At 39.2% G+C, this 24107-nt stretch overlaps 1 protein-coding gene across 1 annotated transcript in view; it reads right to left on the reverse strand.

Annotated features, from left to right (window-relative positions):
* si:dkey-237h12.3 (teneurin-3) overlaps nucleotides 1-24107 on the reverse strand; it is a 188527-nt gene that overhangs the window by 149008 nt on the left and 15412 nt on the right. Inside the window, exons 2-3 of the mRNA XM_050042122.1 lie at nucleotides 21517-21989; nucleotides 19063-19338 (exon numbers count right to left, since the gene is read on the reverse strand). Coding sequence (XP_049898079.1) covers nucleotides 19063-19338; nucleotides 21517-21787 — 547 coding nt within the window. The 5' untranslated portion in view covers nucleotides 21788-21989. The remainder of the gene's footprint in view (nucleotides 1-19062; nucleotides 19339-21516; nucleotides 21990-24107) is intronic.

Here is a 24107-nt window from a genome sequence, read left to right on the forward strand (position 1 = left end):
CAGTGCTTAAAGGTTAGGTCTCTATTACACAGAGAGCAAAATGTCAGCAGTATCCCCTGAAAGAGTGGACTATGATATTAATGGAGAGTCCAGGGAATGGGCTTCCCCTGACTGAGTATCCCCTCTACCAGACACATTATTCATTTAGTTGTCAGCCAGCACCTGGCGCATGTAACACTAACATCTACAAACTAAATGATGGAGAGAATATGGCCCACCCTGGTAGGCAGCCAGTGGTGAAAATGAATGTTGTTCATGAAGTATAATGGAGAGTAAAAGTACTGCTACTAGATAATCGAAGAGCTCTTCGCCCGCGCAACTCAAGTTGTCGCCCAGGACTTATTAGCATAATGTTCAATTTTCTAGCTAATATTGTACTTTCATTTGGCTCTTAGCTACCTCAGAGACTATAAGCATGGAGGAATCTAAGCACATGGGCTGCGGCAATAAGGAACTGTAGAGAGAGCCGCCTTAAAATGGTGAACACAAAATAATTCTTATTTTACAGCAGAAAAAAAAACCATCTCCAGCAGATCCTGCATCAGATGAGGAACTGACTCGCCGCCCGAAATAAACTGGCGTATAAATATTAAAGAAGGAAACAAGTTATATTTCTTGTTTGAATTGGTGTATGTACTGTTTTATATTTAGTCCTGACCGCAGACGCCCTCATCGAATTTCTCAAAGCAATCATCCAAGCATTTTCCCATGTAATCTAACCATGCAACATCACTTAGAACACAAATGACAAAGAATGTTGTGTTCTATGGAAATGTGATGAACCCAGACAGGATGACAAGATGATTTAATACATTACAGAGCGAGTCATCAGTCACATAGCCACCACTTTATCTGTGATGCAAAATGGCTTCTGCATGAGGCACACTGTGGCGGTGGATTATTTGTGAGTAATATTCTTTTGCCGTGGTAAATATATTGTGTCATGAAGCAGAGGGTGGAAGAAAAATTCTCTCTCAGGCTGTTTTAATGAAGTCCCAAATGTCATCCTCATACTTCTTTTCAAGAGCGAACTCCAAGAAATTCCTCTAGAAGGCTGACTGTCCCTCAGTGAGTCTTCAAGTGATTTGAAAACAAGCAGACTTCAGAGAGAGGCAGCCTAACTAGGAAAACAAGAAAAAAACCCATACCATAAAGGGGTCAGGGGTGGGCCGTAAACAGGTGGTTTTTGGCTATTAAAGTCTATCTTTATGATTGGAGACGTTTGATGAATTGTTGAGGCGGCAGTGAGCTCTGATTAGGGTCGGCACAGAATCTCTTTCGTCCTGGAAAACTAGTTAAGTAAAAGAATAGTTTTCGCCAGCCCTATGCCAAAAATGACTTTAATCATCACCATCTTATAATTCATTTGCAATTACCCCTTACTGCTACATCTTTACAAAGAGGCTAATAGAAAAAGGGATTTCACAGTACCGTCATTATAGTGAAAAATGTCAATGTAATTCAGTGTTTTTGGTAAGTGCAGCGAAGAGCGTCAGAGGCTGAGTTTAAATTAGAGCCAACACATTTTTCTCTCAACAATAGTGAGGAGCAGAGAGTGGGGGAGGAGGGGGTGGGAAAGGGTGGGCATCCAATTACTGGAGTACTGTGTGTGTCATCTTGACACCACGTTTGGGTTTCTTCAACGATGTATTAAATACACCAGACGTTAAGGCTGCACAGCAGTAATGATTGAAAGACTGAGACTAGCTGTTGTAGCTATTATTGGGGGGAATCAGCGAGCGGTTTGACATAAACAACTCAATACAGTGTCAATATGTCTATTTTGACAACTTGTGTCAACATGCTCTTAGTCACTGTTTTTACTGCATTTTAAATCAGAAACAACACACTAATGTGGAATGATGCTCCCTATTCATTTCAATGGGACTCCATTCAATTAAGCATTGTGAGTCATGTAACAGTTTCTCAAACCAATGGGAGTAATCCAACACATTCTCACTTAGATCTTGTCACATAAATATTTGGTCATGGACTTTCCACGTCAATATACAACGTGAAAAGTACCCTGGGTGCATTGGTTGTTGCGTTGGTTTTAAAATACACTTCCATTTTCACAGGAAATTTACCATTTACCTTTCAAAATAAACGCAATACGTCGGTACAACAGTGTGAATTGACTTTTTTTTTTTTTTTTAACAACTAAAACCCATGTGGTTGGGTTTTGGCGACAAAAAGCCATGGTTAGATTTAGGAAAAAAGAACAGGGTTTGGCTTTAAAACCTTGCGAGATACGAACTCTTCTCTCCCAGGTGAAAGTCAGTGTTTGTTGGACCCATCGACCACCACTCCCGCCCGCCCTACTCGGATTTTCATTCTTGTCCCACTGTGTTTCCCCCTGACACCGCAGAGTGCCGTTAAACTATAACAGCGACTGGCCGCATATCACGCCAACGTTAGAGGATGGCTTTTTTCGTCAGTGTCTGATGCTGCAAGTCACTGCCCAAGCACTGGATTTCAACGACTTCAGAGTAAGACCGGGTTGAGTAATCACACATATGCCAAGTTACTCTCCTTTGTATTCTTTCAAACTTAAGGAACAGTTGACCCAGAAATCAAAAATATATATTTTTCCCAAGGTGCACTCATCTCTACTCATCATTTTTTGCAGCTTGGACAGTAGGTGTTACTAGGTTATGATTTCTGGAAAGAGACATTGCTGTTGAGTTTTCCAAATGAATATTTTTGGCACTTTGAGCACCACAAGCTGAGTGCCATCTAGTTCCATGATATTCAAGAGAAGGCAGGTAACCCCACAGCCGGTGTCTCCAACACTCAACAACTCACACCAAAACAATCTAGACTGATAAATAGCAATAGGGATAGTGAACTGTCCCTTTAACGTAGATTAGAAAAAAGTGACACTGTCTTACATCACTATTTAACTTTTCTTTAATCTCCACTGGGCAACTTTACACGCTGGCAGCTCCAAATAGCAGCAAAGGCGAGATTCAGCACCCAGAAGTCATGTAACATGACATAAGCAAACTGTAGGCAGCAAGCTCATGTTTGCCCAGCTGGCCTGTCTGATCACTTTATACCAAGTGATACCAAAGAGACGAGTGAGGCATCAGATCAAACTCTGACAAGTCCAGCTTTCCCTGGATGGAGTCTCAGTTAGTTTGTTAATAAGATCATAAAGTTTGCACTCAGTTTTTAGGCAAAAATGCCACTGGAATCACAAGTCGGAGCTTCTCAAATATGAATATTTGCAGTTCCTCTGAAGTCATATTGGATAGTAAACGGAATATATTTGGGTTCTGGACTGAAGATGTCACCTTGGGCATTTTTCACTATTTTCTGACACTTTATTGACGGAACGATTAATGGATTAAACAAATAAATAATTGGCAGATTGATTGAACATTTTAAAAATTATTGTTGTCTCAAAACTTTGTTAATATAAGAGTAAAAACTTATTTTGGTGTGTGATGATGGCAGGATGTAAACCAGGTTTTATTACACGCTGTCACTGATGTGCATTGTTTTATGTTCGATGTGATGTATTGGCATTTGTTTTGGTCTATTTTTAATGAATTTTTATTTTATTTTTAAAAATGTTCTGTTATTTGTGGTTCATAGGACAACAGATTAAATAAAATAAAAAAATAGTTATGAAAAAATAAATTAAAAATAATGGTAATTATTATTATTATTATTATCATTATCACAATATAAAAAATATTTACAATACTTTCAATAACTGCCTGTTTGGTGCAGAAGTAGAACAATTTACAGGATAGTTACATTTCTTTTTTTTCCTTCTACTTGCAATTTTCTTTACCTCATTGTGCATAATACGCCCGTATCCACATATGTTCATATACTTACACATATACATATGTACACACAAGCATACACATATGCATTTATATCTACCCGTACCAAACGCTCTAAGTAGACTTAACTTTGTACACTGAAACTAAGGGAGTGTGTATTTCTACAGGTCTTATCAAAAAGAGGATGTTTTATGTTTTTATTATATTTTATGTTCAAGTCTGTTTTACTGCAACAAAAAAATACCCCCTTAGGGACATTCAATTTCAACTTTAAACTTGAACAAATTCACTTTAATCTTTGAGACTGAAAACACACCGGCAGGTCATCTTTGACAACAGTCAGAATGGACATGTGTCAAGATACTGTTTTGTTATATCTGCTTTGTAAACACATTTTTCAGACAATCACCCAGTCTGTTCCCATCCAGAGCGAATCTCTCTTTCTACACCCTCCAAACTTTCAGGCTGTTCTCATTCACTGTCCGTACTTAACACCTACCAAAAGTAATGCAGTATAATTCGTATAGAAGGCACGTAATCGTGAGACAGGAGGCTGTGATTACATGACCTTTGTGCTGCAGGCTGTCCTCTCTCAAGTGACTGGAAGTTAGCCGACTTTAGCACAAATCTGTGTAGAAGTGATGTGCAGATCAGCTGACGTCATCCGAATCCACAAGTACACATTAACAATCCACATCATCCACGCGAATGAATTTTTGTCTCAGATTCAGAAACCAACAGTGGCTATGTAGATTTTATGAGTGATTTCTTTAACAATTGACTTAAATCATTCAACAGGCTGCTTTCAGTGATTGTAAAACATTTCCATGTGTGCAGTAATGTCACTGCAGTAAATATCATTTAAGCGGCAAAATTAAAAATTATAGTTATAAATTTGACGGAGGAAACCGAACAGAATTTTTAGCCTCTGGAAAAAAACAACAACAAAAAAAACAAACTGTAAACTTACGCTACAGTTCCTCATGTGTAAATTCACACAGTGTCTCTCTTAATGGGAACGCACTTACAGTGTGTACTGTGGTGATCGCTGGTAGTATTTAATGAACTTAATATCATTAATAAGTATGATGATATGATAACGTAATATACTGAAGTAAACTGGTTTTTAAAAAATGAATACTTGTTAAAGGTAGGATCTGTTTCACACAAAACAAAATATAGACATATACAAATGAAATCCTGCTTAATCATCACCTATGGGCTTCTACTCATGTGTGGTGGTGACTCTGTTTGCAGAGCTCCTGCCCTTTAACTGTATTTTGATGTTTTTGTGAGCTCGGACCGCTTCTGGGCGGAGATTTCCCCAGCCAAAGAGAGAGCACAGGTGCCGTGCCCGAGCGTGTCCGAGCGTGCACCAGCGCGAGCCTTGCCTGAACCTCTTCTGTGAAGCCTTCTTCCGTACCTCCGGGCTCCGTACACCCGGGAGAGTTGAGCCTGATAGGAGGGGCCAAATTTGAATGTGTGTTTACAAACAGCAACTGGAAAATCCTCCAGACCCTACCTTCAAAAAAAGACGGAAATGGCAAGTGGTATTCATTATTTCACCCCTTTTAATCAGAATGTTGATTTTCATTGATCTGCCTTTCCAATCCGCAGATTAACCATGGTGCCCGCGGATATAACTGCAATCTGTGCATCACTACTAGGGTTGCAGGTATACCATGATATAAAAGTTGACTGTTATCATACTGTGGACATTTTCTTATCTATAATATTGGAAAAAAAAATGCAACTAGTCGGAGAATCTCCCCTTTATTGTAGTTATTCTCAAAGGGGAGACGTTTTACAAATACTGTCATTAACAAAATGGTTTCAAGTTTCAATTACAGTAATAAAACAACCAAAAATAACCCTTTCATTTACATTCCTTTAAGGGTCACTTAGACTGATAACAATATAAATTCTGTAATACTGTGATACCATGAATCGTACTGTGAAAATCTCATACTATTACAACCCTAACAACTACCATGTAGGGAGGTGGTCAGGGTGGTAGTTAGGTACAACAAACACAGGACTTAAGGAGTCCAGGAGACCAGTGTTCATGTCCTGCTGAATTATTTTCAGTAACATACATCAGTAATATAACGTCATCATGTTAAATAAAGTATGCAACATTATGATAATAAACTGTGATTCTTTTCCCATACTTTACCTTACAAGAAGAGACGCTGACTCCTAAGATATCACACCAACACTGTGCATAACATTTCTTAGATATCATATGAACCGTGGTATGAGAATACATTGAACCTTTAGAGACGCTATGCAAAACTCTGCAGGCAGCTCCGTCGGGTAATATAGAAGAAGACAATAGGTGGAAACTGTTCTAACCTATTTGCCAAATGGTCTGTCATCTAATGCCCTGGTGCTGCTCTGTTGTCTAATCCTACTGCTGAGGCCTCTAAAAGGATACATCGGCCTAATAAGATGAATGGGCTTTGACCCTGAAGCTGCTAAAAGCCAACCTGGCCAATTTATCTGAGTGACCTCTACTCTTGGCAGACACGTCCCTCACCTCTCCTGGAAGCCTTTAGGCAGGATCAATACCATAGAGGCAAAACAATCCAAAACAAAGGGTGTCTGGCAGCTGGGATACAACTACTCATTGCCTTTTATGACCCTGAAATATGTACTTAGTGGCAAGGATCCGTATTTTTCTTTCTTTATTCAATTTCTTTTTAATATTTACTCAACTGTGTCTTTGCTCTTACGAGGACAGAAACCCAACAACTGTAATATCTGAAGGAGGAGCCATGATTGAAGTACCATGCGTAATGTGATTTGTGATTAAAGTGAGTTTTATTTTAAATATTTAGATTACAGCTCGATCTCTAACTCGATCAGGTATTCTCAAATCACAAATGGCTAATGTAAAGCAAGATGTCAGCTGTACACTGATTCATCAGTAATTTTATTATGCAAACCACAATTGTGGCTATTCCAGGGCCCTGATTGTAACATCGAGAAGTGCATTTTGAGGGAAAATAAGATTTTGTCGACTAAATTAAGGATTCTGTTTCATGTTCTGTTTCTTGGTGTTGGGTTTGTGTTCAGGCGAGATAAAAGGCCCGGCTCGGATAGGTCGAGGCAGAGACCCTTTTACAAGAGAATATGTTTTCTCTCTTTGAGCGCGAATCAGTTTACATGGTATACAATATCAATCGTTGGCCTCAAATCTATATCTGCAAAGTGCTTAGGTTTGCATTGGTGATTAGATGAATTGAACTGAGAACAGTCTGTTACTTGAGCATCCCTTCATGGCCCGGATACCTAATGCCTCTCCCCTGCCTCTGAAGTGACCACAGTTTCAGGATGCTTTGCTCTGGGCACTTGGCCAGAAAGCTTTATGTATTCTGATACCATTCATTTTTAATCAGGACCAGAATATCCTTCCAAACCTCTTGCAAGCTGCCTTTGGCTACAAGACATCAATTTTGTTATATTTTAATTGATTTGGCAGTTCTCCTCGTTGTCGACTCTATAATTTGATTGTTAATATTGCTAATATTCCAAGCAAGAACTGCAGCAGCCCTCATTTAAAAGGCTTTTCCTGTATTTTTAGCCGCTCTCCTCTTGTTGCAGAATTATGCATTTCCCCCCACTATAGCATAAAGTGTAGCGACTGAAAATATTGTGTGTGTTCAGCACATTTCACTTGGCTTTCCACTTCGACGTGCCCAACTCGTCTCCGTGTGCAGTGGAAGGGTTTCTTCACATGACTGCTGAGGAGAAAGGACATGAGAGTAGGGGAGGGGAATCTTCTTCTGTGGTATAATGAGTTTGACAATGAAAGTGACACTGCGTCCTCCCTGGACCTTGCCGTGTGATCAATCATAACAATGGCTCACCATTTCCTCCTCTGGATACTGACCTTTCTCCCTTCAGGAAAGGAAGAGTGTGTAGGTGTCTGAGTCTGTGTGTGTGTGTGTGTGTGTGTGTGTGTGTGTGTGTGTGTGTGTGTGTGTGTGTGTGTTCCTCTAGATTTCCTTCAGCCATCACCCTCCTTCCAATCAGCCCTTGAAGTCCTTCTGCATAGCCATAAGGATGTCCTTTAGCGGGGGGCCTTTTTTTCCCCCGAAAGCCCAATTTAGGGAACACTGATCTATTTCATTCTGCCATATAAACTATTTTAAGCATAGACATTTTCAGGTGGGAGTGACATTAGGCTTATATATTTAAAATCCCATCACCTGAACAGCTTACAAGGTGATTTGACGCCGTTACTCCAGTGAGGAGAACTGCCAAGATTTCATGCAAATATCAGTGAGCGAGAATATTTTCAGCTGTTTCTATCGTAGTTCTGTGCCCGTAACTGAAGAGTGACAGAGACAGGAATGACATGCGGAGGAAACCATGAGCGTAAAGCAATCCTATGGGGTTTTAGTTGACCCCGCCCCCCCTTGTCCTTGTCTCCAATGAGCTGACAGGACGTCTCATCAGCAGACTACTTATTGTATTTTCTGCGGTTCTGTGTCCTTTTCTGTATGCGCAGCATCTCAGCTCAACAACTTGAATAAAACATTAAAAATCAACCTTAAAATATTGGTACTATCAAACTCATCTTAATATGCTTCAGCTACAAATGTCCCATGTCGGCAATAAGGCGTCTAGACACAATTTTATAGCCATTTTTATGCCACTCTTAATTGTTGTTTTATCTGCGCGGCAGGGGTATATACTGTCTATAATGTCTTTAAAACTACATAAAAATCAGATCAATACAGATACAAATCAGTGCAGTAACTCAAGTGGGCATATTTTTAAGAAAAGCCTGTGAATTTAAGATTGTAAAATGTGAATTTTATTGTTTTTTTTTTTTATGATGCTACTTTCATGGATACTTTAAATCTGGAGTGCTCTTGGTATTAACCTTCAAATGTTGTAATGGATGGACTAAATAAATGCATAAATAAGTCAATAAATAATGAAAAGATAAATAACCATCAAACTAAACAAAATAAATACAGAAATATTCATGTATATATTTTTTGTTTAACTGTACACTAGAGCTGCAACACTTAATCGATCAGTTGTCAACTACTAAATTAATGGCTAACTGATTTGATAATTGATTAATTACTTTGAGTAATATTTTAAGGAAAAGGTCAGAATAAAAAAAAAAGAAAATTCTGATTCCAGCTCCCTTCATTTTTTTAATTCTGTTTTTTGTGGACAAAAAAAAATTAAATAAATAAATAAAACATTTGAGGACGCCATTTTTGGCTTTGGAAAACAGTGACCAGTATTTTTATACATTTTATAGACCAAAGAACTAACTTATTAATCAAGAGAATATTTGACAGATGACTTGACAATGAAAATAATCATCAGATGCAGCCCTACTATACACAGCCTGACAGCTGTTGTGTTTTTGTTGGCATTATTAGGAAATGCCCCCTAAGAAACGAAGGTTAAATAACTACTTTCACCCCAAAAATATGCAGAAGAGGTGAGAGCACAACCCTGGCAGCCTCCACCAATAAGGCAGGGAACCTGTATGTAGCCTGTTTGCTGAGCTCCAGGGCAAAACAATGTTGACAAGCATTCGCTGCTGCTTGCTAAGCTCACCACCTCCAGTGCTCGCTAATAATTTAAGGCGACTCAGGTGAACATATCAACAGTTCTGGGCCCTCCTCTGTTCTTTCATTTATACTATGGTGGCCGAACAACAAGGGACCACAGTTCAATGACGTTTTAGGAAGAGAATCTAAGCCTCTTCAATCCCCAGTCAAGATTTTACCCTTAAAATGTTATATTTTAAACTTTTCTGTGTAAAGGAAATGGCGCACTGCAGGCTCCATTCTGTGTACAAGTCTCCATCAACATCTTTCACCTTATTAACTCAGGCAAATATTAGAGACTATTTGATACAGCAGAAGTAAATTGAGATCGAAACCCTTTGATTTGTGGCATTGTTTGAGCTAGATGAAACGCTCTCATGACGAAAACTCCCTGAAATCCCGACTGAAGTCAAGGCCTTTTAATGAAACATTTATCCGTGTGTGTACAAAAAGACTCTTACACACTTCCAATGCCAATGAAAAGATCCAGCTGTGTAATTTGGGGTTAAAATTTGCTTTTCATTGCGTGTGGTATAAAGGAAACTGGAGTAACATGATTATAACAATACATTTTTGCACATATTTGCATCATTATACTTTGTCACTCAAGTGGACTGTTTAAAAGTGTTGAGTTTAGATTGGTGCAGTTTCACTTTGGTTTTATGATTTATGCACTACTGCAGCCTGTAGCATAAAAACTGCTCCATAATAGAGTGTTTGAAATGGTTTTATTGTTTAGGTGTAACTCGATTCATAGCTTTCTGCAATCCAGCACTTTTGGGCTCAGTGATTCGCTGAAGGACACATTGGAAACAAAGCACAAAAGACCTTTTTCAAACCCACTATTTAGAGGAAAGACAAGCAAGCGTGACATAAGATGATCCTACGAGTGTGACGACAAGCAGAACAGAGACGTTCTCTACATTCAGATGAGACCGCGACAGAACAATCACCTTGACATCCAACTTTTTGATTGCAAACATCCAACACAGAGGAGCGCAAAAAGGTCAAAGCCACAGCACCATGACAATAGATATAACAAATATTCCTGTGTCCCAAGATAGGGGAGAGAAAGGAGATTGTGAAAGGGAGAAGACATGAAACCAAACAGATTGGTGGGTTGGTGCTAGTCTGGGGACAACGTCTGAAAACCCAGCGGCGCTCCAGGAGAGGAGAGAAAATCTATTTTAGCCAATATGAAGCAAAATAAAAAAAGACCTAGATACTACAGTGTATACCGACTTCTCAACTTCTGTCTGACTTCTGAAAATATATGATATTTTTACTTTACATTTACACTTAACTTGCAATAATGGCAAAAAAATAACCTATAGTTTACAGATGTTCCATTATACAAGCAGTCCTTGTAATGTGTCTTTTCCTATATGTCTTGCTTTCCCCCCCACACACACCTCAGGAGACTGCAGATTGATCTGGGTTTAGAAAAACATCGATGCTTGCTGAGGAGATACCAGTAATACATGTAATTATGAGCAACACAATTGGAGCAACATGCTAATCCGTGTTTCTTCCATTGATATTCATAGAGTATAAAATGGCTTCCTGGCTATTTCCGTATTGCATGGTAATACAATCACTCAATTAGGCTGTGTGATGAAGTGAAATGAGCCATTTTCTCTTGAGGACGGTAAATAGTGGCCCTTGTAATTGACAACTGCAGAGTAATTCCTAATCGTAATAACATGTCCTGCAGTCTGGCACCCCGCGAGTGATTAGACTGAGCCAAGTACGGGCTAAGACAGTGCTGCCACTCGGCAGGACTGGGTGAAACTTAAGTTGGAGAGGAAAATGTTGATGCTCAATGATTAGGTGACAGAAAATAGATGTTGGATGGAGTTAATAGCTTTTTACGGTGGAGCTGCATCTCTGCAGACTATGTTACACTAACCCTGACAGATTAACCCAAATACTCATTTATGCAAAAGTGTTCCACTTGAAAGTGGACTTTTTTTTATTAGAAATTATAGGCACAATATTGAAGGCTGAGTGTCAAACTTTGGACTGAAGCTGAAATAATCATGTGATTAATCCATTACTGAGAGTACAGAAAATAATCGCTGACTATTTTTTTAAATGGATTAGTCATTTAAAGGAATACTTCAACTGCAAAATGAATATTTGTATATCAATTAATCGCTGTGAGTTACCTTGAATTTGTAAAGAAAACTTTGTTTTTCTTGTACGCCTCCACAGTAAACAGAGAATCCAGGGATGGCATCATTCTTTCTGAACTGAAGTAATCAGGGTCAACATTTAACGACAGCAAAACTACAGCTAAACATCTGTTTACAAACTCTCACACAACTCCTGCAGTGTAATGCAAGTCTTATTTATCCAGTCATATGCTCAATACTTCCCAAACACATGCATGTTGAGAAAAATGTTTAGCTTTAAAGCATGTGCAAGAGTACAGATACTCTCACACATGGATGTATAGTGTGCTTAGACAAGGTGCCCAGGCACATGGTGCGTGTGCTACTTGTTAAATTAGGGTTGCAGCAGTATACCGGTTTTGAGGTATGCCCTTGTATGACAATTGATGGTTATCACACTGTGAACCTTTCCTTGTCTACAGTATTAAGACGAAATTCAACTGGATGGAGAATCTTACCTGCCTGTGCAGTTACACACACTTCAACCACAAAAATGGTGTCTAGTTTCAATTAATATAAACAGTCTGTTGAACCAAAAGAAAAACATTTTAAGGCTCATTGTAACTGATAATGACAAAAGTAATTTTTATAATACCATTGACCATGGAGCCATGGTATTTTCCAAGATGGTTATTGTACCATACAGATCTCATACTATTGCAACCCTGGTGTAAATGTTTTATTTTTCAATAGTTTAGCAAAAATGCATGTGTTTGGGAAGTACTGAGCGTATGCCTGGATAAAACAGACTTGGATTACACTGCATGAGTTGTATTAGAGTTTGTAAACAGATGTTTTGATATAGTTTTGCTGCTGTTAAAAGTGGATGCTGGTTATTTTAATTTGTGAATAATGTGCGCTTTATTTGGATTTTTCGCTCACCTGAATTCAAGGTAATAGTTGGTGAAAATTGATAAACGAATGATCATTTTGTGGGTGAATTTTTCTTTTTAGTCACTGTTGATGCAAAAAAAGCCAAAAAAATAGTTGGTTCCAGTTTCTTAAATGTGAGGATATGCTGTTTTTTCTGTTTTATATCACAGTCAATCTAATATCTGAGGGTTTTGGACTGTTGGTCAGACAGAACAAGACATTTAAAGGCATAACCTTGGGCAGTGAGAAGTTGTAATTTTGTACAGTTTCCTGGTCCAAATAGACTAAACGATTCATCATATTCCAAAAAGACAGCTTAATCGCAAATGCACAAATAACCTTGAACCCTCAGAAAAGAGACTAAAATGTAATACGTTTTATCTCTAACGTTGATGTCACACAGTACCCAAATACTGTATTAAAAAGAAATTTTGAAAAATTACCTTACATCAAGCCTTAATCATCATCAGATAAGTTATGCCATTTATTTAGGATAATAAATGCATTAATTACCAAATATTTCTACACCAACATACATGCCTTCATGCTGAATTTATTACAGTGGTATAAAATCTATTTTTACCATATAAGAGGGATATAGTAGTTTCAAGAAAAGCTGTTTTCCCTTATTATTATGCTAATTTATTCCGTAAGACACTCCAAAGTCTAATCAGATCACCCACTCTGCAGGGGGTATAGCTGTGGTGTGAGTCCAAAGTTTTTCACCATGTGTTCTTGTTGTGTTAATGTGCTCACAAGAACATGTCTGCACGCAGAAGTACTCCACTGAAAAGACAGAAGGACATCCCACACATACGCTGCATCATGGTGCGGAGCTGTATGAAGGATAAATCACAATATCGCTGGTCAGGTTGTCATTTGCTGTGATGAAGGTTCAAATGTCAGTGACCTTTGCTCTGCACAGAAACAGGGCAGTGACCTCCTCCAGGCCTTTCCAAACTACTCAGAAATAGAAACCAGAAATCTTTTCGCAACCCTGATGAGCACAACACCTGCGATGACACCTCGGCACGTCACCGCCGACTCCAAAATCCCCTGTCACCCCAAGCACTAACAATGTGAGCACTTAACCGGTGACAACAGCGGCAAGCAGGGAAGTGATGACAATAAATGATGGCAATCAAAGCGCGCCTCCTCTTTTGACGAGGCACGAGATGAAGCTCAGACACCTTCCCAGCTCCTATTAACAAATGATGAAACTGTTTTCTCTGCCAGTCTTGGAGTGTTCTTCAAAAAACATCACAGATGGCCAGCCCTTTTGACCAGGAAAAAAAAACTCTGTGATGTTATTTATTCTTTTTGTGGTCGGCTTGTGCCATATTGAATTATGAAAGTGGCAAGGGAGGATTTCTGCCTGCTACGATCAATAGGCTGATTCCACTGTCACAATACAAGGCGCAGATCTGAGACAGGAGTTTGACAGATGGCGTGTCACCTTCGTCAGCGTGACGTCCCGCGTGCGCGCGTTCGAGCATGCGTGTGTGTAAATGTCTGCACTTTTGCTTGATTTTCCTTATCTTCGAGAGATACAGTGTGAGAAACAAAGTGAGATATGCGAGTGTGTACAGGCACATGTGTGTATGTGAGACAGGAGAGAGATGCAGAGTGAGAGAACACGGATACGTGCACACAGAGAGGCATGTTAGAGGGTGTCTGATACGCTTTCATACTCCCACCCAAAAAGCCTTTGGTGCTTGCTGTGCTACAGCACACTTTGCTGTGACTCCTCTACTGATTTAATTAACCTTTTACTGGCACTGTTCACACAATGAAACTGTGAGCTATAGTAAAATATGTACTGCAATGTAGACCTGTGACTTGGACAAATTGAAATGATTTTCCAATGCATCCCCTCGTAAACAGGCCTGGATATGAATGTGGCTGTAAAGACTGGAAGGGACTGCTACAGCCACACTGGCCATCCTCCATGAAAACATCAAAGGGGACACACTTTTTTCCTCAGAAATTATTTTGGACAGAAGGTGCAGGCCAGAGCAAGTGATGCCGCTTTAACAAAGGCTGACAGGCATCGCAGTGGAGGTCCCTTTCTCCTAACCAGGGGTCAGCAGACGCCAAGCCCCTCCACCAAACGATAAACCCCATGTGTGACAGTTTATACAGCCAAGGAGGGCTGTCACGTTGTGTTGCAGTGCTGTAGCCGCAGTACCTAACAAGTCGGCGCGCTCTTTTTCACACCCTATTAGGAATACAACTCAACTGGGCCATGCTATGTTTCTGTTTCGTGCAGTCATTCATGTTTTATGAGGGGTATAATATTGATTCTGAAGGCAGCACAGTCAACATTAGGGTAGGAGAAAAAATAAAAACACCTCTCTCCATGTTCAGTTTTACACAGCAGCTACACATTGACCTGCTGGCCTGAAATATGAATATTCATATCACGATAACGCTTAAACCTAAACTATAGTCATTTAATATTTAAACATTAAAAATGCATTGCAGGAAAGGACCATAGTGGCATGGTGACTGCAGAATGGCGGCCCCCATTGGAAGCGTCTACCCCACAGTTGGCTTTGTTCACAAAGTGATATGTTTTTCTTTTTTTTTTTAATATGAGGACATGTTCTCTCCTCATATAAAATTTATTGTCTTCAGTGTTTGTTACCAGAACTGGCAGCAGTGCTAAAGATGAGTTCACATGTATTTTGAGGCTTTTAATCTTACAATAAAAAGTCATTTTTAAACTATAATGGTTTAACAGAACTGCATTCCATCTATTACAGAGCATGTGAAGAATTTGATTTTTACAATGAGCGCAAAAGTGCATGTTTAGTTCCATTATCCAGTTTCCATTTTCCAAGACATTCAAACAAATTTCCCACATTTCACTGACAGCTGCTTGGCTGCGTGGCACTGAAATACCCAAGGACGTCTAGTGACCCACATTCTAACCCATGCAGCACAAAATAATGCTTTAGCAAAGACCGAGGTCACCTTATTTCCATCTGTAATTAGTGTTTGAAAAGGAGCTCATTTCTGTCCTCTTCAGCCCATCATTAAAAATACAGGAACATTTCAAATACGTTTTCTCCATTGAATTTGCTAAATTATAAAAAGGTTACAAATTATTTAATAAACGAAGAAAAACTAAGTGGGGCACCAGTGATTTCAATACATTTTATAGCTCCATATGCAACGCACATAATGCAGATGTAATTAATGGATTACATGAGGTTACTACTGTTGCTATGGGAATGAGGCTTATTTTACTCATGGTCTGTAGTTAACCTGCTGCTGAAAATATTCTGACTGAGTAAAAACTTCAAGCAAACTCTTTCAAGCTGTGTTTTTTCTTTCTTTTTTTTTTTTTTTTTTTTTTTTTAATCAGGGTGCCACTTATAGCAGAGTTACGCTCCCTGCAGACGTGAACACTATACAGCTGGTACATGTCTCAACGTTAACGTAACACGAGACAGTAAGTGAGCATATGTAAGTGCATGCGTAGAAGCGTGTGCATGTCTGCGTGGGTGTGTGTTTGTGTATGGCGAGCTATCACTGTCAGGTAAAGGGGAACAAGGAATTAATTCCTGCATGACGGTAGAGAGCAACGATAGTTCATTATTTTAACTCATGAACAAGTTTATCAGTGTAAGCAAAGGGATATTTAAAAGAAAAAAATATGAGTTATAGATATTAGATTATATTTTAAATCACTTTTCCACAGAGTGTTACGTGTTTCATGTTCTTGTTATTATAAAAGAAAATAAATTATAAAGTAATATATGTTTTCAAGGCTCTGTTTGCTTCTTCGCTTAAAAGCAAGCTACGCTGGTCATGTAGTAAATGTGATGGTGTCATCTATTGAGATATACAAAGGACTGCTTAGGATCACATGGACGTTCTTACAACTAGAAAACCGATAAAACGGACACTTAAATCAATCAATTTTGTTTTCAAGGCATTCTATCACTGGCAGGGGATTATCTTAAGTGTAAAATCAATGAAAGCTGCTTAACAGATTGCCATTTTTTCCTACATCTTCATTAAAAAAAATCTGATATAAATGGTCATGTTATGAGCCACTATAATGCAATTAAAGGCTTGGCTTTTAACAAAAAACACAACGCAAGAGAAGTAGAAAATGTGGATATCAAACATTCTTAAAAAGTTGACACATGGTCTTAAAAATCATTGACTGCCCAGAGCCTAACTGACAGCTCTTTCACTGGCTGGGTCCTCTTCATTGCAGAGAAATTGAAAAATATACTTCAGCTAATGTTTTGATGCCAGAATACAAATGCACCACTTCAGAAAACAACCGCTCTTATTCTGTCTCTGCGGCTGCACTCAGCAGATCATTTAAAGCTGCAGATCGACAAGATGACCACTCCGGTTTCATTTCTAAAAAAAGGTGGACCTCTTATTCTTGAATCACCAAGGTTAACATTTGCAGATGCCGCGCTCTGCGAATGTGCTGAGGCTTTCGGTACTTGTCTGTGTCGAACACTCTGTAGAACAGAGCGAATTAGAATGAAATATTGAGTTCATTTATGAATAAGTGGGGCTGAACGGCCCCTTGTCGGAGCTTCTGCATGCATATTCAGTTGATGGAAACCTCTGGATGGGTCATTTCTCTTAGCTGCTTCATTAAATAGTGAAAGTCAAAAGTGCAATGCCTCCTGACAAAAAAAAGGAGAGACCAAGATCTATAGAGGTGGAACAGTGGGCAAGGTTTTTCTTTACTTCGGCTCAAAATCCAGATGATGACAAGGGACTCCAAAAATAGTCGAACAAAGAAAAAAAAAAAGAGTAGGAATTTTAAATTACACTCACATTGTTCTTCCTACTGTGCATTTTCAGCATATTAAAATGAAGCGCAGTTAAAAGAACAGAAAAGAGCAAACATGCACTCCAATAAATTAGTTCTTAGATGTTTTTGCTTTTGTGAGATTAAAAAGGCACGGCACCTGGGATAAAGATCTAGCAGGTATTGTTTATTTTCCCCCTATAATGAAACTAATTGAAACAATAGCGAATTAGATAAAGTCTCAGTGGGACGTTGTACTAACTAGAGCCAATCAGCAGCAGCTTCTTGAGACGTTTCCAAAAGAAACTCCAGAGGAGGTATGCCAGAGGGACGTACCGTAGGGTGGTGTGTGTATGTGTGCTTGTGCAGTTTAGGTGGTGGGGAGCAGGTGCAATCGAAGCTCAATAGAGAACCTATTGAAGCTCGACTCTGCGTTGTCTTGCAGAATGAAGCGGTGACTGGCGATACGGTTTCGTGCTTGGCATGTACAGCAACAAATATGACTGGAGTCGAGCACTAAGGAGGTGAGGGGTCATGTTTACCGGCACCTCTGCGGTTAGGCCGAGCTTTTAGTGACTCATAAACGTATACAGTGTATCTGGCCAAAGCAAAGGCCAGACACTGGAACAAATACATGGGTTTGGATTCTGATGGCATTTTGAAAAGGTAAAAGACTTACTCAGCTCCCCCCTGGAGACAAGCTCACTATGATGAATACTGCCATTAAGAAAATGACTTGTCTCAAATGTCAGACTGTAGCCAATGTTTTCAGAATAAAAATTGATAGCGCACGAACACAGGACATTTTCCCCCCTTTCTTTCACCCTTCTCTTTAATGTTCTTGCCAGCAAAGTGTAATCAACCCTAATTATTTTAACTGCCTGCCACTCTTTGAGATCATCGGTTTCTTAAAATAATTAGAGCTTTACATTCAATGTGTTTTAATGGTGATGGCTCACACTATGATGATGATGAATGATGTACAATGTCAGGAGCACTCAACGTCAGAGAAGAAAGCTTTTGACGACAACATATGAAGCTGAGAGGATAAATTCAATGACAGGAGGGAAATATTGCAGACTTAAAGCATAGCATGAAAAGATGCGATGCATTTAAATATAAAAAAAGAATGCTTGAGGAAGAAATAGTGCTGAAAAACATCCGTAAATGTCATTTTAAAGTACATTACAAGAGACATGAAAGGATTTTTGGACTTTGAGGAAGTAAACAAGCAAGATAACATTAAGAAATGTTTCAAAAAGCTAAACGTAACAACAATACAGATATGCAGCTGCCTTACATGCATTGCCGCCATTTGACGCAACAAAGATTTGCCCTCTTCAAACAGAGAACCTCAATCCTCTGTCTCAGGTTTCCAGCATGATCAAATTTGCACTTCAAACCATTGTACCCATTTAATCAGCCATTGTGCATGCCCAGTCAACCACTGCAGAATTTCCAAGCAAAATCTCAGACTGAGGCACACAAAGCTATCTTTGATTATACGCTAGCCCATGGGGAAACTTTATCAAACTCCTTTGCTTCCTGCGGAGAAGGACCAGGTGACTAGGAACTGCTCAATCGGAAGGCCAAATTCTTTTCCGCATGCGGCGAGGAATCACGCCTTTGATCCAAAGAAAGGCAGCTGCAAACGCCTCTCCAGATACCAGCCCCGCCAATCGCACTTGCACTTCCTTCCACCAATCAGGACCTCGGCTCCGGCGCCAACCATAATCCAACCTACTGCTGCTTTGTCTACATACTGATTTATCCCCTTTCAAAAGCCTGATCTGCAAACAAATACGCATTTTAGGATAAAATAATAAAAAGTGTGCCCTACTCACCCATCTCATTGTCCGATTTATTGTCCATTTCCGTGTCAGTGAGCGTAAGCGCCGAGTTAGAGCGGCTGGAGAGGCATGAATCCTGCCCAGACTTTGCCCCCGTTCCCCAAAGAGTCATGGTACGTTCCGGTGATACAGGTTCATGGTTTTCTGTAGCGGCCGGTCCTCTGGAGTAGCTGCTGAGCGGGTGGGAGAGGCCCGTCTCAGGGCAGAGTGCCAAGCCTCTGCGGGCTGGTGGCTCACAGATTCCAAGTTGCCTCAGCGAAAACGTCTGCCCTGTGAATGACAGAAGTTGTAAAGTTAACAAACCAATCAACAACACGGTTAATGGCCGAGAGCAGGGCTGCTTAAAAAAAAAACACTTAACCTAAGAGCAGGGTGGAAGGGGAGGGGTAATTGTTGAATTAAAGTCTTAACAACGTCCTCCCACGCTCATCAACTTATCAAGATGCTCAGAAGCATTTTCTTCACTGCAGCTAAAACTAGATTTTGTAATAAGGTGAGCATTTTAACATGACCTACTTTGATTAAACATTCAAACCCAAAAACAAATCAAGTAAAATCAAGCTTCTTGTGCTCATCTGCACGTATGAAAAATGAAGAAAAAAAACATTTATTATTTATTGCTTTTAGAAACTGTTCCAGACACACAGGCTGTTTTCACAATAGGAATTACTCAAGGCTCTGGTGTTCACTGCAAATAAAATAATAGCCTGCAAAGCCTTCAAAGACACTGCAGCATCTCAGCAGAAATGAATTAATTAAATTTAAGTCACAGGAATATTGCCAATAAACAAAAATACCTCATGTTGACCTCATTAGAAAGCTCTAGGGAAATATTCTTAATGTTTGACTCACTGCATGTCTGTCATTTAAAACCTATATCTTGTCATCCATGTGTAATGTTGTTCGCCATCTGGTCGTATGACACCGATAGCCCAGGTCATAAATGATTACTCACGTGATCAACCTGATATTATTTTAGCGAAAACCATTCATTTTATATTTTTATTTAAATGTTTTTTAGATGTAAATGTCATCAGGTAAGCTCACCTGGAAGCAAAAATATTTAAAAAATATTTAAAATCATTGGTGCTGCACTGTTGTTAACCAATAATGATTTTTAACGTTTCAAGGTCAGACGTGTCAACACTGGAAAAACACTAAAAATAAATATAGCACACTGTAAAATATATTTAAAAAATGTTTTATGTCGAGTATGAGATCACAAAGCGAGTTGTGTGTTTTTTATTTCCCCTCGTAATATCTCTTTATGATGTATTTTGTGTTGTTGGAAATGGTGCAGAAAAATCCTTTCAAAGTAAGTGTGCCACGTCTGAAAATGTCTGAAAATGTTAAAACGCTCCAGAAAACAGATTTCCCCACATTAAAATCCATATAATTTAAAACGATCATTAGATAAAGACATTTTCATACACCATCACACACACACAGCACAATGAGCAGATATAGTATCTACACTCATTTACACAAAATATGTTCTTTTTCTTCCACCACTAAATGAATTACATTAAATCTGACATTTGCTGTGATGATGGAGGAAACAGTCGTCTACATTAAATGGCCAGATTTTTAAAAAGAAATAAAGAAAAATAGCATTCTTCCCACAACTTCATCATAATCCCATTAATTCTGAAATGGGCACCAATTAGCAGCGAGAAAATGTAAGGGAGTAATGGACAGATTTTCTAATTGCAATCTTATGAGCCAAAGGAGTGCCATAAAATAGAATAAACTGCTCAAACTTTTTTAATTACAGAAATTAGAGCAGTTTCCAGCAGCCAATTAAAGGACAGGGTTATTTACTGAGCATTTTTCCTTATTATTTTAACATAGTCCTGCACAGTAGGAACATTTTATAAGGTCAGAGTGGCCCACTGTATCCCACCCCATGTGAGTGTTCTCTGAAAGTTTGGGGAAAATAAAACTAAATTGTGCTTTTGTTTGATATCATCTAATTGTGTTTACCGCTGTCTAGCATCCTGGCATCATGTTGTTATTTCTTGTCAAACTTGCAGAGAATTAGTGGAGGTTAAAACTGCAATATTTAGTAAACACAACAAACAACAAAATCCCTGCGTCCATGGTCTTTTACTAATGACGTTTCCCAATGTTAAACATCAGTAAATGAACGTGGATACAAGGATTTTGTTGTTTGGCATATTTAAACTGGGATCTCATATTTATCTTCACATTTCCTTTTCAGGACTGGAGATAAAAAACTGTGAGTTGCTAAATTAATACAGACATTTTTAACGACTTATCACAGTTTTGCAGCCAAGGTCACCGAGCTGATGATGTGGGTTTTAAAGTTAAACGTAATTGTCTTCTACTTATCCGTGTCAGCCTCAGTAACCACACTACTTAGCTCACATTATAGACACTCATCTGACAAATACTGAGAAATCAGAGTAAACATTTGCTCTTGCTAACCTGGCCTGCTGTACTCTGCACTTTCCTTGTGGACCATCTCCTTGACTCTGCCTCCAAACAGCATTCGTGAAGGGTCATGGTCAAAGGCCTGGAGCGTTTCGCTGGAGCTGTAGGATTTCTGAGTGGGTACGCGGCAGGCTCCCTCCTCGCGGTCGGCCGAGGAGGCGGTATAACGGCGTTCCCGATCCTTGTCTCTCTCGCAGTATCTCTCTCGGTCTCTCTGGCTCTTGGACAGCGAGCAGAAAGGCCGCTGCTCCCTCACCCGTTCCATGCTGCCTGCATGCTGGGTATCCAACTCCCTCCCCTTCACCCTCTCCTGAGAGACTCGCCACTGGATTATTTTGCTCGTTTCTCCCCCTCCTCTTCCTCCTCCGGTTGTGATTCTGGACCGATGTGGCCCCCAAACTCCCCTCCCCACTTTTTAACCTCTGTCGATCTGTTCTTCAGTCCATTCAGGCTTCCACCCGCTCTACCTGGAGAAAGAGAGACAGAGAAGAGGAAAGGAAGCAAGGAGCTCAGATAACACTAATCCATCTGCTTCATCTTCAAAAGTACACACTTATCCCCTTCTCACTGCCCCACCCCCACCGCTACTTCACCACCCCTGAAACCTCACCCATGAACCCCTGTCATACATGACTTCCTCTCTTAAAAGAAGATCACCTCCTCATTCTGCCTGCTTCGGCCTTCAAAATCAAGTTCATTTTCACTGCACTGATTATAAAAACTAGCCACATTTTTCACATCAAGCAAAAGCAGTTTTTTTTCCAGAACTAGTGGCAGTTTCACATAATAATATTTTTATGAGTGAAAAACCTTATTCCCATGACGACAGTCCAAAATTAACATCCACCGAGTGTCATACGCTGGTTAAATGACGGATTAATCAATACATCACACATCACGGTGGCAAGTGACTTTTTGACACAATCACATCATGCTTTAATTTTTAATTTAAACTGTAACTCATGGAGAATTATAATTCTGACCCAGGATATGCACATTAACCCAGTGTCAGATTCTATACACAGAATAGCAATGACAACAAGTGAGATGGCATAGCTCAATGAAAAATGCATATCTGCCATTTATATAAATGTTTTTAGCCTGTGGCATAGGGAAAGAAATTAAAGGGATGCTCTGTATAAATTATGACAGACACTATTCGTCTCAGTCTCATACCTACCCGTGCTGATATGTCTGAAATTCTGCGTCTACCCCACGACAATACAGGTGAATGGAATTTCATTTGAGGCACTCATAGCATTGAAAAATTAGGTAAGTAAAATACAGTTTTTTTTGTAATTTGGGTGAGCGGACTCTTTAAACTGTACCGTTTGCAAACACACATGATCCAAGTGTCTGATTTTCTACTCAAAACAATAAATAAATATATAAATAAATATGAACTCTGAGTTAATATACCTATTTCTGTATAAAAAGGCATACCTATACAGTAAAAGTATATCGACAACAATACAGTGGAGGTTAATGGTACTTCATTTGCGGTGTTCAAATAATTTAAACACTAAATAAGAAAAAATGTTTTGTAATTTGGGTGAACTGACTCTTTAAACTGTACCTCTTGCAGAAAACACATGTTCTCAGTGTCTATTTTTTACTAAATAAAAATATCTCTCATGGGTTAATGAACATATGAAAAATGCACATATATAGAGAATATATCAGTGGGTAAGCAGCCTGGGGCAATTGAGAATAAAAATGAAAAGGGTCAGGTCACCAAAAGCATTAAAAAAAAAAATACAAACATCTATATTTTTTTTCCTCACATATTGCACCTCTATTGCTACAGTATCTAGCTACATAGGGAGTTTGGTTTAGCCTGCCCATATCCCCATACAGTGGAGGTGAATGGAATTTAATTTAAAGTACTTAAATCACTATTAAATCGTTTTTTTGCAGTTTGGGTGGACTGACTCTTTAAACTGTCCCTCTTGCAGAACACACATGATCCCAATGTTTAATTTTAGACTCATAAAAATAGCTCTGCTGTGTTAATAAACACATTTCTATGAAAAACATGCATACATATACAGTTTATGTTTGCAGTCAAGGAGCCTGGGGCAGGTGAGACTAAAATGAAAAGGGATGGTTCACCGAAGAAAATAATAACAACAACAACAAACATGTTTTCCTCACATACTGCTCTACTATTGGTGCAGGATGTAATGTCGCTGCACAGAGACTTTGGTTTTGCTTGCCCATATCCTAATACAGTGGCGGTAAATGGAACTAGTGTAGTCCTCAACACAATGAAAAAATGCTTTCAAAAAAATTCAAATGCATTTTCCCACAAATGATATTTACCGACCTCACTGTCAGGGCTATAATCACCGATGTACAATTGAGGGGGACTATTTCCCACCCACACCTTCTGTGATCCAACCCCTACAGGGGGGTAAGGGGGTATTCCCCAACTTGACAGCTGCACTGACCTTTTTCGGGCATTTTGAAACACATATCTTTAATCCCGGGTTCTCAATGTTTTTATGACTGAGTGCCTTTTCAGGGCGCCTGCATATGACAAGTGAACACACTATGACTTTTTCAAAAACATATTATACCATGGC

This window comes from Epinephelus moara, chromosome 4 (genome assembly GCF_006386435.1).
Source record: "Epinephelus moara isolate mb chromosome 4, YSFRI_EMoa_1.0, whole genome shotgun sequence".
Taxonomy (NCBI): Eukaryota; Metazoa; Chordata; class Actinopteri; order Perciformes; family Serranidae; genus Epinephelus; species Epinephelus moara.